Here is a 15,579-nt window from a genome sequence, read left to right as displayed (position 1 = left end):
GGAAAAAAAGCAATTATTCCAGTTTGAGAGACAGAAATCCACACAAACAAACCTTCAGCAAACCTCTTGACTGATTAAATCATTACTCCCATCAATCAGGAGCGTGAAAGCATAGTGTAGAGGTTAAGAACACATACAACCTCACGCACACACTTGCACCATTGTCACTATCCTGATCAGCTCCGTGTCCTGTTTAACACCTCATCTACCCCCCCACACTAAACCCCTGCGGTCTCAAAGCTGCCAAGTGTATTTTCAGCTTTCAATAGTCCTGCACCAGCTAGTACCCATCATTCACGCTCATCAGTGGCAGATGTCCAGTAGTGGCTCAGTATCTTTAGCTCACTTGGAGAGAGTCGAGTCTCGCTTCAGCTCAAAGAAAACAAGTGAAACCCTTTAAACCCACTATGAAAAGAGCTTCCTAAAAGTGATGAAAAGGCAGATATTTTCACATTACAACGGACTGCTGGCTGTAAGATATTGCGGCTTCCCACCTTTTTAGTCTCCTGAGGACTGATCTGGATGGTGTAGACTCCGCTCTTATGGAAGCCAGCCTGGTGGAGGTCGGCACAGTCGCGGAACTTCTTCTCTTCGTCTGCAGCCTTTGTACTGTTTGGTACAACTGTGGGTACACAAGGAATGATGAAAACAATATTGTTTGGTCTATAGAATGTCAGAAAATAATGAAAAATGTCAATCTCTGTTTCCCAAAGCCCAAAACGATGTCCTCAAATGTCTTGTTTTTTCTCAAAGATACTATTATTCATGGAATGTGAAAGAAACAAGAAAATTTTCACATTTGAGAAGCTGGAATAAGAGAATTTGGACATTTTTTTCTTAAATAATGACTCTAAACAATTAATCGTAAATAGTTGGCGATTAATATAATAGTTGGCAACTAATCAATTGACTAATCGTTGCAGCTCTGCATTACTTTTCTCTGTAGAATACTGTATTACAAAGAAACACAAGCCTGTAAGCCTACTGACGAGATGACAAATCTCTGTGAATTCATTGTTGAACTTTGTAGAAAGCTAGACTAGTTGTTTCCCCCTGCTTCTGCTCTTTATGCTAAGCTAAGCTAATCGCCTCCTGGCTTCTGCTCCATGCTTAGGGCACAAAAATAAGGGTGGAACTTTCAGCAAGACAGTGATGTTTTGTGAATTTTGACATTAACAAATGGTCAGACTATTCTTTTAAAGCCACTGTATGTATGTACATTTCAAGCGAGTGATTATAGCATCTTTTAAAATTATTTTATTACATAAAGTTTTGTGCATAGAAAACTGAGACAGTGGCAGTGAAAACTGATATTACTTTGCTGTTTGTCACAATGTGTTTTTGATACTGCCAATGAGAGCACAGAAGTCAGGTTATATACAGAGGGGATTTAATGTTGTCATTTTTGTACAACCCACAGGACACTTTGTTGCTACATATTCCAGCTGTCTGTGAGAAACATGTGCAGAGCAAATTTGGACTTTGACTGACAGGGCAAAGCTCAGGTGTTAGTGCTAGAACATTTTGTGATATAAGAGGGGATCACACTTGATACATAGATACAGACACAGGAATAGCACTGTAAATGAAGTCCATGCTATTAAAAACTGTTACCCTTGATGCAACCTGAACTCACACTATAGTTCTGTTATGTTTTATGAAATCACAAATTGCGTACAAACCCCCAACAGGTCAATTTATCCTGTTTCAGATCTGTACATCTCAGAGGAGAATATATAAAAGGAGTCTGAGGCAGAAGCTGATCAGTGAGGTTTCACTGTGAGTATCTTGTAACCGCCAGATAAAATCTGGTGTGACTATCTTATTAGCAAGAGAGAAGGAGTTCATTGACTGAATGATCTCCCACTCGTAGACGAGGCCTCAGACTATGACAGACCAGCTGCATCTATTTCCATCTGTAGATAATTATGGCAGCACTATTTTGAAACCAAGCAAGGGGCTAAGGACAAAACACTACAAGCTATAAATTTCAAGTTCCTGTTATAACAAGTGGTTTATATTTACCTTCCAAGCCCTTGTTATATTGATGGAAATTCCTTCCGATTTTTCTTTTTTAAAACTCCTCTTTCTTCCTCCCTTTCTCCTACCATGTAAGGGGTACATCTCACTTTTCACACCGTTGTTTTTATTGTTGAGTCAAAGAGGGTGTCAGTGAAAAGTGAAATGTGTCAGCGATCTTTAGCCCCTTTACCCCTTTTGATCCCTCATCCTGCGCACACAGAACATCTCCATGGAAGCATTTTCGCTTATTTGGGTGTACTATCTGACTATTCTGACAGAGTATTGAGTGTCAGCAACAAGAATCTCTTGCTGTGACAGGTTGACCTTGTAGGCCCTGGCACACCAGACTCTAATACAACAAAGGACACCCTGTCAGGTGGTAATTTACCTCAAGCAGGCAGACAGTGGGGCACATTTTAGGAGCCTGGGAGATTATTGTCAGAGGAGGACTTTTTGGTATTTGATCTGTAACAGTGTGGACAATTATTTCACAATCACCGTTGTGATCTCACTCAGAGGAAAAGGATTGTCTGCCGAGGGACTGGATGCTCCACTAAAGGAGCGGCTCCCTTGAACAGCTTGCTGCCCAGCTCTACAAATATTATTTATGTCCTAATATTTATTTACAGAAAAATATTTTGTGGTTCAGTGGGGACTCGTATTCAGTAGGGGGTTCATGTGAAAAGACCAGCAGGGCTTGGGTGTTTGCATAAATCAGTACCCTTGCCAAATGAGCCCAAATACTAGAACTAAGAAGAGTGAAAAATGGAGCTAAATGGACTACCATAGACATCACTGCTCCCATGTGACCATAATCAGTCTCCGAATACAGCTGAGAGTTAAAGTGATTTCCTACAAGATCAAATGAATTTCTCTGGTGTATTCATATATGAAGGTTGCAAAGCACTATAAAATAATACAAGTAGATTCCCACAGTGTATTTACAGCAATAATGTCTAATCCTTGCTCAAAATGTAAAGAGGATTATTGGCGTTGTATGAAAATGTCTGGGTAATATTCAATTTAAGTTATATTTGCTAAATAAAAGAAATCCTGCCTCCATTAACACACTGTTTAGTGAAGAAAAGACACTGTGTCCTGAAAATTGTGTGTATCAACAATTAATTTACATTAGTAAATCTGTTTTCTAGAGCGTTGTAATGCCACCAGGATTATATTTTTAATCAACCTAATGAAGAAACGTTTGTAGTGTCTGAAAACTGTTCAACATCAATATGCAAGGAGGGACAAAAAATCCCATAAGTCGTCAACAACACAGGAACAGGGTGTACTTTTCGGATTTGCGGCTAGGTAATGTACGCCTACAGCTTGGTGAAAATAAAATTGGGACTGAAAGGGAGAAGATTCACCACCGTGGAAGAAATCCAGGAAGAATCACAGGAGGCTCTGGATACAGTGACAAAAGATGACAGGCACCGAGATAAGTGTCGCAACCCAAGGAGAGTGCTACTGAAAGATTTATAATGACAGTTTATTTTTAACAATTCCAGGAATTTTTGGGTCCCTCTTCATATTTCATTTGTCTGCCCTACAATATCTGCTTCTGGGAGCTCAAGTATAATTCATGTTTTTATAGTGTCTGAAGTACTTAGTTAAAGTTAGGGAAAGGTTGTGGTCTTAGTTAAATATTGAAAAAGCCAACACCTAGTTGAAGCAGTCTAAACGTGGTCAAACCTGGCCTCTGGTGTCAAAGTCGTGTCCATTGTACATGCAAGTCTACATCCTAACTATCTCCCTATGACTTCTGTTCAGTAAAAGAACATCACATCTCCTGGATTGGAAAAAAAAGTATAGATTTTTACTCTAGCAATCTACTGTATAGAGTCTGTATACTGTAGGCTTATAGTCTCACTAGATAAATACAATAATTAACTTAAAAATACTGATGACTGGAGTTGGAATCCGCTAACCTGACGCACCAGATGGTTTGTTACACAGAACCATCTGAGAAGTTGCCTGTGGAAACTGTTCGGAAAAGGACAGGCACTTTTAAAAAATACTTGGCATGTGATTGGATGAACTATCTGTCTATCACCATCTATCACGGGTTATTCTCACTGTCATCAGACCTAAACCACACCTGTAGCTGCCAGTAGTTCCTTATGGGACGCTGATTGATTTGAACCACTGTGGTTCAGCCACAATCACATACCTTGAAGTCTGACAAGATGGATTCTTGAGTGATCTTGTGAAGTTGTGAATCCAGCTGCCTTTAACTCTTTAACATGATTTTACAGTTTTAACAGACATGAAAAAGTCTAGTTCCCTGAAAAGTGAGGTGAGAGGTCCCTCCACCTTTAAGAAGGTCACTGAGCTGGCTGACATTAACTGTGCACAAAAACACACTTTAGAGGGATCAATATGTGTCAACTCATTCTGCCGGGCAGTGACGCATAATAATAATCATGTGCAGCACTTAAAATTTGATCTGGATCGTGAAGTGATGTTTTATGAAGTGGTTTACCATACTGTTGTGTTAGGGCGTAACACACTGCAAATACTATTTGAGGCTTTGCATGGACCCTTAAATAATTCCACTCCCTTTGACTCTGAGTAAGCAGTTGTAAAAATGATGAATGTCATTCATTTGGTGGGATAATAGAACACTGTAAAACAAAATCATATTTAGCAGCCAGAAACTTTTAAAGAGTGTTCCAAAGCTGTGGCCAATTACTGTTAATAACAGTATGTGGCTCATTGCACCCTAATTAGGTTTAGGTAATGATTACAACCTAAACAAGAACTCCACTGCTTCATCTGACCACATCAAAAATATCTTCCCAGACCTGAGTTTGCACTGCAACAGATGAAAACACACTGGAAACCTTCATTTTAGAAAAAGCTGTACATGGACAACTGGAAAACAAAAACTACATTTAAGGAGATTTAGTGTTAAAACTCCCTTCTCTAAGTGTCCATCAGTTTCAAGGCAAAGTCAAAGATGATATGAGTCCATGCTTAAAAGGAAATGCCCCGGCTCAGTTTTCAAAACAGAGCCTAACACAAGCAGACGCCACTCGATGGCATGAAATGCTAACCCTATCCTCAAATGAAAACACTAATCCATTTCTCAAACAAACAAAAAGCCCTCCCCTGAACACAGGAAAAAAAAGAGAGCTTTTCTGCTTCTGTGTTTTTAAATGCTGTCGAAAAACAGGGGCAGTGCGTCAGATGATCAGTGAGATCTACCTACTCCTTCACCTCCTTTGGACGGGGCATCCCAGAGGAGCTATTACAGTTTGACTTATTCAGGCTAGGGTGAAGAAAGGGGAGACCTCTGACCTGCACGCCTGCCTCAACCTTCAACACTGCATGGAAAAGGAAGGGACCAACCACAAAGCAGCGACGGGCACGTTACATTTCTATCGTCACTTGTTAAGGCGGCCACCAATCACAGACAGGGGGACAGTCTGAGGTAATCTGCTCTAATGACCCTGCTGGCTTAAGCAGTGGGATATAAAAGTTATAAAAGTGTAATTTATAGTAAATCAAACTTAAGGCCAGTAAACTAGAGAGCCATAAGGGTTGCATTAGGTCACACTTGAATCTCAACATGAAGAATGCGGAGATAATACATACGGACCAGTCAGGCCAAAATGATCTCCAAAGACCACTGGTAATTAAATGTAACATACATAAATCCAGACTAAACAGATGGAGTACAAGCAGAGACCGCCCGTGACCTTTATTGCATGGAACATTAAAAATTACAAAAGGGAGCACCACGATAAATACGAAACATGTGTTAATCACGTGCAGCAGTTATTCACTCATGACTCTGACATCTCTTCGTGCCTTTGTTGTTTCCTGTCTGATGAGAAACCTCAAGAAGCACTGTGGCGTCTCGAGGCGTCTCCGCAGGAAATCCTCAAATGGAAATGAGACTGCTAAAGTTCGACGACGCAATGTGCTCAAGAATTCCCTCGACACAGACATTCATGTCAAATCTCCTGTGACCAATGGGATTTAAGGCCATGTTAGGATCAAGCTGGTTTGGTGTTTGGAGGGCTGAAATAGGGGTAAATGAGTTTACTGCATTTGACCGAGTAAGGAAGGCTGTGTTACTGTCGGGTCAAACATAGGGCTGCAAGGGAAATCCCTGGTCTCATGTTAACAGAAGGGAGAGACGCAGAGGAATAAAATAAGCCTATACTACATCCCATTTGACGTTTACGTGAAGCTGTGCGCACAGACTTTGTAATATTAAAGTGTGACAAGTGATTGCTACAAAAAATGAGCACCATACTGGTTTATAAGAGGCACCAAAACTCTTTAACGGGAGCACGCCGGGTTACGATAAGAACCATGTTTCTTTCTTCATGCTGCTCTCAGTGATGCAGGGTTTAATAGCCAGTGCATCCCTGTGCGTTTCTTAGTATGGGGTAGGGTTCATGGAATGGTGTCATCATAATTTCAGAGGGATTGTAAAATTAAAGATGTTAAAGCTGTAACATCTGACTAGAGGAAGTAAGTATTCCAAATCAAGTGCTGCCTCATAGTTCAAGCCCTGCACAGCCAGTCCACAAACTTTCTTTCACACACTGTGGTCTGGCAAGGATAAATAGGCATTTTCTTCGGTTAGGGTCATTGCTAGTGGGGATAGATGACTTTTGGATCGGCCTATAAGCAACCAACAGATGACCGACAAGTGCTCCCCTCTGCTGAAACATGAACATGAACCTTTCTTCGCCAAACCAATGCAAATCGGATGTCCTTGATTTTGCTGCAGGGTTTCTAAGTAAAACAAAGCTTCTTGCTTTTAGCTAAATGCTAACATCAAGATGCTAACAATGAAAATCCTAACATGTTGATGCTTTGCACGTGTAATGTTTACCAATAGTTACTATCTTAGTTTAGTGTTACATTGCTAGCATTTGCTAATTAGCTCTAAACAAAAAAGGGCAACTGAGGCTGATGGGGATGCCAGTTTTGCAGGTATTTGGTCATAAACCAAAGTATCGAAAAAATGGAAATTTTGTCCTGATGATGGCGCTAAGTGAAAAGTCAGGGGATCACCAAAGTTATTATGATACAGCTTCTGGGCACCAAAGATACCTGTACCAAATTTCATGCCAAAAACCATTTGTCAAGACATTTCATTAAACAAACAAAATGTCAACCTCATGGTAACTCAAGAGCAAAATTGAGGTGAACACCAAAGTCATTCAGCTTTATCCTCTGAGGACCACAGATGTCTGTAAAACTTTCATGGCAATTCATCCAATAGTTGTTGGACAGACAGACTGCTTACAGGCTAAAAACTAGCAGCTATTATAGCAATGTCAAATAATACCTAATCTATCAAACAGAAAAGGTTAGTAAGTTATTTGTTGTTTGTCATTTCTTGGCTGTAGATTAAACTTCAAAACATAACCTTGCTTGTTTTTGTCATCATCTAAACCATTCCCAGTATTTCACTGATTGGTCCAACTTTGAGCTGCTGGGCTCAATCACTTCTCAGTGGACATCAGACCAATATCTTGTAGCAAAAAGTGAATTTGATGTGAGTCTGGATCTGGCTTCTCGATTTGGTTAGACGTGCTTACGTAGAGGTTGTGACTCTCTTCATCTCCATTGGCAGAACATGCTCTTATTGTAAGTGAAGGTTATTGCTTAAGACTGTACTCTCCCTGTGACATCTGAAAAAGTTCCAAACCTCTCAGCCTGTAAGACTTTGATTCCAGTTCACCTACCTCCATCTTTGGAGCAGAGGTTGAGCAGGTTGTGGACGGTATCCATCATCTCCTGCTGCTGTCTCTGCAGGGCCGTGCTGTTTCCTGTGGCCCGTCTCAGCTGGGCTTCCAGCTCCCTGATAACCCCGCTCTGCCTCCCCACCAGGGTCTGGAGACTTCCTTTCTCCTGCTTCAGCGTCTCTAGCTCTTCATGGTGTCGCATCTCCATCTCTAACATCTTCTGTTCCAGGAGGCTGGGGGAAAGGAAAAAGGGTCAAGAAAAGTTTGTTATGAAAGATGGAAAAGTTGTTTTATGTTATTATCCTTCACTTGTGTGCCTTCACTTAAAAACTATTCCCCAGTTAGTGATATGGAAACACAAATACAAGAATGAAAGAAGGATGTCTGTAGCTTTGGTTGCCATGTAATCCTCATACAAAATAAATATAAGTTACTTTGCAGATGCATTTGAAGTAAATGAATAAGCCCTTACAGCATCTGAGCTTCACCATTATACAGTCTAATGCCTAAAAGATGATATAAGCTGACATCAAATTCATTAACTAATCATATATTTCTATACATAATAGATTTGGTAAAGGAAAAAGAAAAGACAACACGTACAAGATGGAATAATGCCACAATTGCTCAAGCTTAGGGAAATTGTCCTCCATATTCTATCTCCGTAAGCCTCAGGAATAACTTAAAAGTCAGAATCACCAGAGACTATGCTTTCAAACGGTGCTCATGTTTTTTTTCAAAGTGATTGCAAGCAGTCTCTATGGATACTTCAGTCTGCAATGAGAGATGCGGACCAAACCCTTTAAACACTACATCATCTGAGACAATCCCACGGGACCAATCACTGTAAAGAACAAGATTTAGAGACACGAAATCGTATCCAAAAGCCACATTTCACTTCTTTGATTTTGTAAGAAATGCCCAGTGGTGCAATATGGAAACCATAGCCTCATGCATTTGAGACAGATTTACCGAACATCACAGGGAATAAGAGCTTACTATTATGCTGTTGTTTTAATATAACTGCATATTGTCTTGAAGTGTGTGATAGTAAATGAAAGCTGGTAGCAAGCTTTTGATTTTGTTTACCCGATCGTGCGAAGAACAGCTGTATGTTCTTTGACTTTTTTGGGGGGCCGGGGGGGGGGGTTGCACAGACTGGCTCGTTGCCTGTCAATGTATCATCTTTACTCACTCCAGTATGTCTTTGTCCAATTTGCTGCAGTACGAATGGAAGCCAGCCTGTGATTTTGGTGTGGGCTTTAAGTGTTGTCTGTTTACCTGTTCTTGTCATGGAGCTTGCTGATCTCATTGGTCTGGACCATTAAGTCTTTCTCCAACTTGTTAGTGGAAAGAGAATTTTCCAGCAGCTGGATCTCAAGCCTGGATGTCTGATTCAGAACCTGCAACAACAGCAAATACAAAGATATGCAGAATACAAAAGATAAGAGGTAATAAAAATCAATAAAAGGTAATAGACCGAATGTGGTATATGCTTTGGAGGTCTGGGGCCAATTTCACAAATGATTGTCACTTGCAAATTGCAGATAAATTCGTGAGTCCTACACTCCTCTTGCATGCCAATGCATGTGTTGCAAGAATGGAGTTTCTTTTGATCAGTTAAACAAGTGAAAATTGATGTGAGAGGAAATTATCTTGTGTTGCAAGTCGTAGCTTGCATGTTGCAAATTTGATGAAACAGGCCCCTTATCTGCTTTTATACACACTCTATTAGCTGTGGTAACAACAGCACCAAACCCTGAGTAGAAACCAAAAACACAGGGCTTTCTTTAAGTCCTTCCCGCACACTGCAGGAATAACACACACTGCACATTTGAGGCACTTATAAACCATCATCTTTGTTTTCATTTTGTCAAGTGTTCACCCAACACATGGAAATACTTAGGCGATATTCATCTCAGCTATGATTATCTTTTTTTAACTTTGCGAACAGTTATCTTTTTAGTACTTTAGCAAAAATTACTCACCACTAACTTTGTAACTTTACATCATCTCCTCCTCAAACTCCTCCACATAAGCAAGATAAAAGGAACCAGAGCCAAATGACTCAAAGAAGGGATAAGCATTTATATAGCATCAGTATTGTCTTTGGCCAGTTGACTGTAACCTTTTAAGGGTGGTGAATGTGAAATAGTTGCGTTAATGGAGCATAGGATGAATCCTCTCAGAGACAAAAGGAAAAGTTACAAGGAACAAGGGACAAGGAATTGGATCAGCTTGCACATTTTCATGCAGACAAGAGGTTTAAAGAGTATATTTTTTAGAGGGGTGTTACCTGTGTCTCTACATCAGTTAGCTTTCGTGTCTGTTCAGCTGTCTGAGAGAGAAGGTTGGTGCCCATTTCCAACATGGCTGCTGTGTGGTTGTGGACAGCACTCTGCTGCAGTTGAGCCATCTCCGTCTTCATGCTCTCTTTGATGTAGTTCTCAATCTGCCCAAAAAAAGAAAATGGCAGAAGACAGATAAGACACAGAGGAAAACGGGTAGTAACAAATGATATAGACAAAGATGAAGGTGCCAAAGGTAAAGAATTAACAGATAGTGTAGTTGCCACGTCAGGGCTACCCTACATGTCATTTCCCCATCAGCATATTACAGCAAGTCTTCTGCAGTACACTGATTTGCCCTTTTCATGTATGAATGTACAGTATAAATACTCTAATGTTGATGTAACCTGACCCACTAAGCTGGGTAAACCCAGCACTAATTCAATCAAATTTTTTACTTTTTGCTTGTGAACACACTAGAATAAAGACGGTTAAGGTGGCTTTTAACTCTAAAAACTACATGGACTGAGAAGACTGGTGTTAATATCATCTTGCACACATTGCTTTTGTCTCCACTTCTCAGATATTTTGTTTCTTACACATTCACATTCATAGCAACAGTAGACCTGAAGCATACCGTTTGCTGTTCCTTGTTCAAGATTCTCTTAAGGGGACGTAACATGCACGTTTCCACGTCTATATTTATGTTTTGGCGCTCTTCTGGTATATCTTTGCATGATTTACAGTTAAAAAAAAACAAAACTGGCTCTTTATGCAGCCCTTCAGTTCAGCCTCTGTCTGAAATAGGCTGTTTTAACTCTTGTCTCTGTAAGGCCCCCATCCCGGTGAGCCCACTCTGTTCTGATAGGCCAGCTTCCAGACGCTGCCCCTAAACAGACTTCCGGCATTTTAGTTAGTTAGGGCTGGGGCTTTAGGAGCGCAAGCCGCCGCCGCTGCTCCCCAACCTCGCTGCTGCCTCTGGCACGCCGCCGTTCCCTGCCTGTTCACCTGCTGCGCCGTCCGACGGAGCCGTGGTTCTCCGTGGGAGTTGGACGGTGCCACAAGCTCAGACCCCGGGGGGGTGGGGGGTCTCGTTGACCACGCAAGTTTAGTATATATTTTAACTTGTATGTATTGTGTATTTTCTATTTTGTATTTTATTATCGTGGGGACAGGAGAGAAGCTGGGTGGGGTTGAGTTGGGTCCCGGGCGGGGGGAGGTTTTGTATTGGCCCCACCCTCTTTCTTAAAGTAGACGTGTGACTCCACTGTGTGCAATGTGGTGTGCTCCCAGGCATTTCCTGAAGTTGTTGTGATGTGCTCTTATCCCTGATGTGTGTTGCATCTCTGGATGGTGGTGTGTATTTTTATAGTGTGGCCAGCCCTAATAAAGATTTCCAGTTTGCCTGATACTTTGTCGGTTATTCTGAGGTCTCTGTCATTTATCCCACATAAATTCTGGTCTCTGTTTGAACTCAGATTTATTACACATATGTTCACCTCAAGTTTCGGAACTTTGACCATGTTTATAGACATCATAACAGTATAATAATAACAGAAAATCACAAAAAGCATGATATGTCCCCTTTAAAATGTTTTCAAATCAACATTCTTACTGCTACATATGGGAAATGGTTGCTTACATCTAAAGAAATGTTATTTGGATCTGTTATTTTTAATGATTAAAATTAACATTTAAATACACAATAAAGACAAAAAAAAAGTTTCTGTTTCCAAAAAAGCAAAAAACAACATTTATCAGGCTACTATCAGAGTGCAGATGCAGTCACTGTCTAATTTCATAGCTGAAAATGCATTTCGTATTGAGACTAGAAGAACTTAGAAAACAATGTAGGCAAAACAGGAAGTAGAGCTGAAAATACCTGCTCGACTTGATTGTCTATATCGTCTTGAAAGCATAGACCGTTTCTATTGAGACAAGCTAATGAACTGACAGCGCGATGCGCCACTCTCTCTCTCGTTAAAAGTGAATTTAGCTCACCCAGCAGTTGATCTCGCTGTCTCCCTGCAATCAACTTAAAAAAATAATAATCCAGCCAGATCATCCAAACAAGATGATATGTCCTTAAATAGAATTATTGGAATCAGTGTTCTAAATAAAGCGATGCATTGGCCTAAACAATCCACAGCAAAAAATAAACATGATAGATAAGATACTATGTTTCATTTTCGCACAATTTGAGCAATGTACCCATGAGTACTCGCTTGTAATAAACACAAACTGTTGCGGGTAAATATTAAGCTAATTCAACATTGAAAATGTTCTAGAAAAAGATTTTAAAAAAAACATAATCAACCAGATATTGCTAGTCGCCTTCCACAGCATGATATCAGTCATTTCTGTTTTATATTTAATTTCTGACTACCAGTTGGAAACTGTGAAAGGAAAGCAAACACTATTAACTTCTGTAATTAAAAGTCCCAGCCAAAATTACTTCGGCTCATCCAAAATTGAAATCCTGGCACCGTGCCTGAAGTGAAGAATGACTTAAGTCAGTATAGGCTCAGCCAGATGTAGGTGGTTAACTCGGGATGGAAGAGGCAGAGATGAACAGATATTCACTCAGGCTTCTCTGGAAAGAACTCTTTCATCCTTATCTACAAAGCCAAACAAATCACAAGATGGAAATTGAGGTAAAGCTTTGATAAGATTCTTCATATCAATGAACTATATGGACCATCTGTGTATTGTTCTTGGTCTTTTTTGTTCATTTTTCTTCCCTAAGGTTCAGTTAAGTAGGTCCGGTAACTGTACTAGGTCTTTCTAACTTGCCATCTTGTGCTTTGCCTCCTTGTGTCTGCATCATTTGTACTGTGTTTTACATCATTTTGTTACCTTGACTGTTAACTTATTAGATCTTGGAGGGCTCGTCTGTGTATGGGTAGAGACATGCTTTTGTTTTATAAATAAATCGAACTTGATCAGATTTTAAGTGATGGTCTGGTTGCTCACATTCTGAACACACACTGAGATGACTCCGTGATTGGCCAGTTGAGATAAACTACTTCATCTTTAAAAGATGTTTTCTGAGTTTTGCTTTGGCTCATCAATGGGTTGTGACAGCCATTTTTTAAGGAACGCATCAACCAAGACAAATCAGCATCAAACAGCACAACATCAGATGTGTCGGTGTCCTTAGCAACAGTTCTCATTGTGGAGCTGTGGGGCCGAATTAAACGCTCACACACTGAGAAAGCTGAAATATGCCGCACTCTAATCTAGGTCTGTGAAGGAAAACGGTTTGTTACGAGTCAGAGGGCACTTCCACAGAAAGCAGCTGGTGACAACACAAGTCTCAGTTCATCTTTCCATCCCTTTGTACATACAGATTGTTCCCATTATCGCATTAGTCCTGATATCCGGTGATATACCCCCCCTTAACAGTCAAAGGGACCTTAACATATATATTTGTATTGGAGCAGGCTTGAACTGTAATTGTTTGACTTCCATATGGGGGACCACAGGACCAAGTGAAGACAACAACATGTGTGTATTGAAACAGAAAAAACTGGCCACAAGGTTTGACAAAGTTTTGGATCAGTATTGTTGATCATGAGGTTTCTAAAACTAACAGAAAAATCTTTCTATCTGTTTCTGTTGGCACAATTAAATGTGGATAATATGTACACCATAGATATTTCTAGTAAAACATTTACTTTGGGAAAAAAAAAATTGCCTTTTTTTTCTTATAAAAAGAATAGATGACTTCTATTGTTTTAATTGATCAAAGTCTGATAGATGATAAAAGTCAGAATAGAGGTGGAAGTTTTGTTCCTCAACTGAAACATCCAGTTCTGAGCCATTTGCACAGGTCTGCCAAGTCGAATTAGCTTTTAAATGTAATATCCTTACTTGGCAATGATATGTATGTGAAATGTAACATTTTTTCAGGCCGGATTTCAGACATAATACAGTTTCCCCTAACTGTGAACTACATAAGGCTGATATAAGTGTCACTTTCCACATAACCTCCAATGGTCTGGCCAGAGGAATAGGAAAGAAAACATGGAGTCTGGAATCCACAAAGCTCAAGTAATGATGGATTACTCTGCCTGATAATGAACCATAGAATATGATTATGTTTGGAAATGGTTTTCAGTGCATCCAGAAATGTAAAATCTTTGAAATCTGAGTTCAAATCTATAGCAGCAGCCTGCAGTTTATTCATCTGCTGAGATCATTGTGTGCACTGTTTGAGGACCACAATAGGTTTTGCACAGTGTAAGTCACCTTGAGAGAAAAGGTAGTGAGGGGACAGATGGCTTACGGAAACTTAAGCCCAGCAATCACTTCATGGTCTGTCTCTCAGGGAATGTGGCTGACTCACGGCTGGATCTTGCGGGGGTCATAAATGGAAAGTACCAAGGAGAAACAAGATTACACAAACACGCCCAATCATGTAAAATCACTACTTTGGAAGCCGTAAAATAGGTCTATGTGGGTGTTGGGTTATTTAGATGGTTTCCAACCTCGACTCCAGATAAGTGCTGTGCTTTTCCAGTCATTGGCTACCAATAGAAACTACTGTCGGCAAAGAAAGCAAATACTCTTTTCCATTGCCAGAACTGAAATGCAAATTAGGTGGGAATGGGATTGAGATGGTGAAATAAATATGAGTGTATAATGACAATGCAAAGGTTGTGGTGCTTTACTTTCTACTAAGACGTGAGGTTGTCATGCCAGTGACTGATTTTTTGCAGAAAATATTGTAACCTAACCATTCTAAGTCAACCTGAAAATGGAACAAATTAATTTCAATTCACGGTGCTGTTTTCAATACATTTTCATCAAGAAGTGGAGTCAATGAAATGACAGAACCAAATGGTAACTTTATCTGACAATCATCAAATTTCTCTCACAGATGAGAATTTGAAGAGAAACAGGTTTCAGACCAGAAAGTTGGGCTTAAAAGCCTTATGGTTTGGTAAGCTTCTGCGTGGAGCCCACCGACTCAGGGTCATACTAAAAAAAAATGGAGGTCACCCTTAACCGTGCAGTAAGGTGTGACCATCTAAGTATGTGGGATATCAGAAGTAATGTGTCATAAACTCAAAACAGGACTCATACTATCTTTAAACTGCATCTTTAAACGGAGACTATCTAACCTTTGCTGAACAGAGGGCACAAGTGAAAATTGTGGGATAATCTTAGATACTAAAAAAATATTTTAACAATAGCACAAGTGTAGAGAAGTTATACATTCAGTTAACACAGACTAAATGTCCATTACAAAGCAATATTTACCTGAAGTTTTCTAACATTAGCTAACATTAGCTACCGTAAGCTACAGGTCAAGTAAGTAAGACTGTAGCCGTAAAACCCAAGTGTGTAATGTTTGTGTATTCCTCTATATGTGTGAACATTTGACACTTTGAAAGCGAAGAGGAATTCAAATGTAACACCACGCTCATAAAAAATAAAAATAAATCTGGTGCTTTGATGACAAAGTAGATTTATAAGAGACATTCCAGAGGGTAAGATAACCCTAGGCTCTGCTTTTAGAAACGACTAAATCTTGCCTCTGGTTTTACAAA

At 40.0% G+C, this 15,579-nt stretch overlaps 1 protein-coding gene across 2 annotated transcripts in view; it reads right to left on the bottom strand.

Annotated features, from left to right (window-relative positions):
• The window catches only part of angpt1 (angiopoietin 1), a 55,303-nt gene that overhangs the window by 23,151 nt on the left and 16,573 nt on the right, over positions 1–15,579 (bottom strand). Inside the window, exons 1-5 of one of the 2 annotated variants that reach the window (XM_042434506.1) lie at positions 10,662–10,793; positions 10,033–10,188; positions 9,018–9,139; positions 7,737–7,969; positions 495–622 (exon numbers count right to left, since the gene is read on the bottom strand). In XM_042434506.1, coding sequence (XP_042290440.1) covers positions 495–622; positions 7,737–7,969; positions 9,018–9,139; positions 10,033–10,188; positions 10,662–10,706 — 684 coding nt within the window. In that variant the 5' untranslated portion in view covers positions 10,707–10,793. Of the gene's footprint in view, positions 1–494; positions 623–7,736; positions 7,970–9,017; positions 9,140–10,032; positions 10,189–10,661; positions 10,794–15,579 lie in introns of those variants that run through there. The other variant, XM_042434505.1, reaches the window with a different exon arrangement.

The sequence above is a fragment of the Thunnus maccoyii genome, chromosome 15 (genome assembly GCF_910596095.1).
Source record: "Thunnus maccoyii chromosome 15, fThuMac1.1, whole genome shotgun sequence".
Classification (NCBI taxonomy): domain Eukaryota; kingdom Metazoa; phylum Chordata; class Actinopteri; order Scombriformes; family Scombridae; genus Thunnus; species Thunnus maccoyii.
This window is presented reverse-complemented; position numbering and strand designations above follow the sequence as displayed.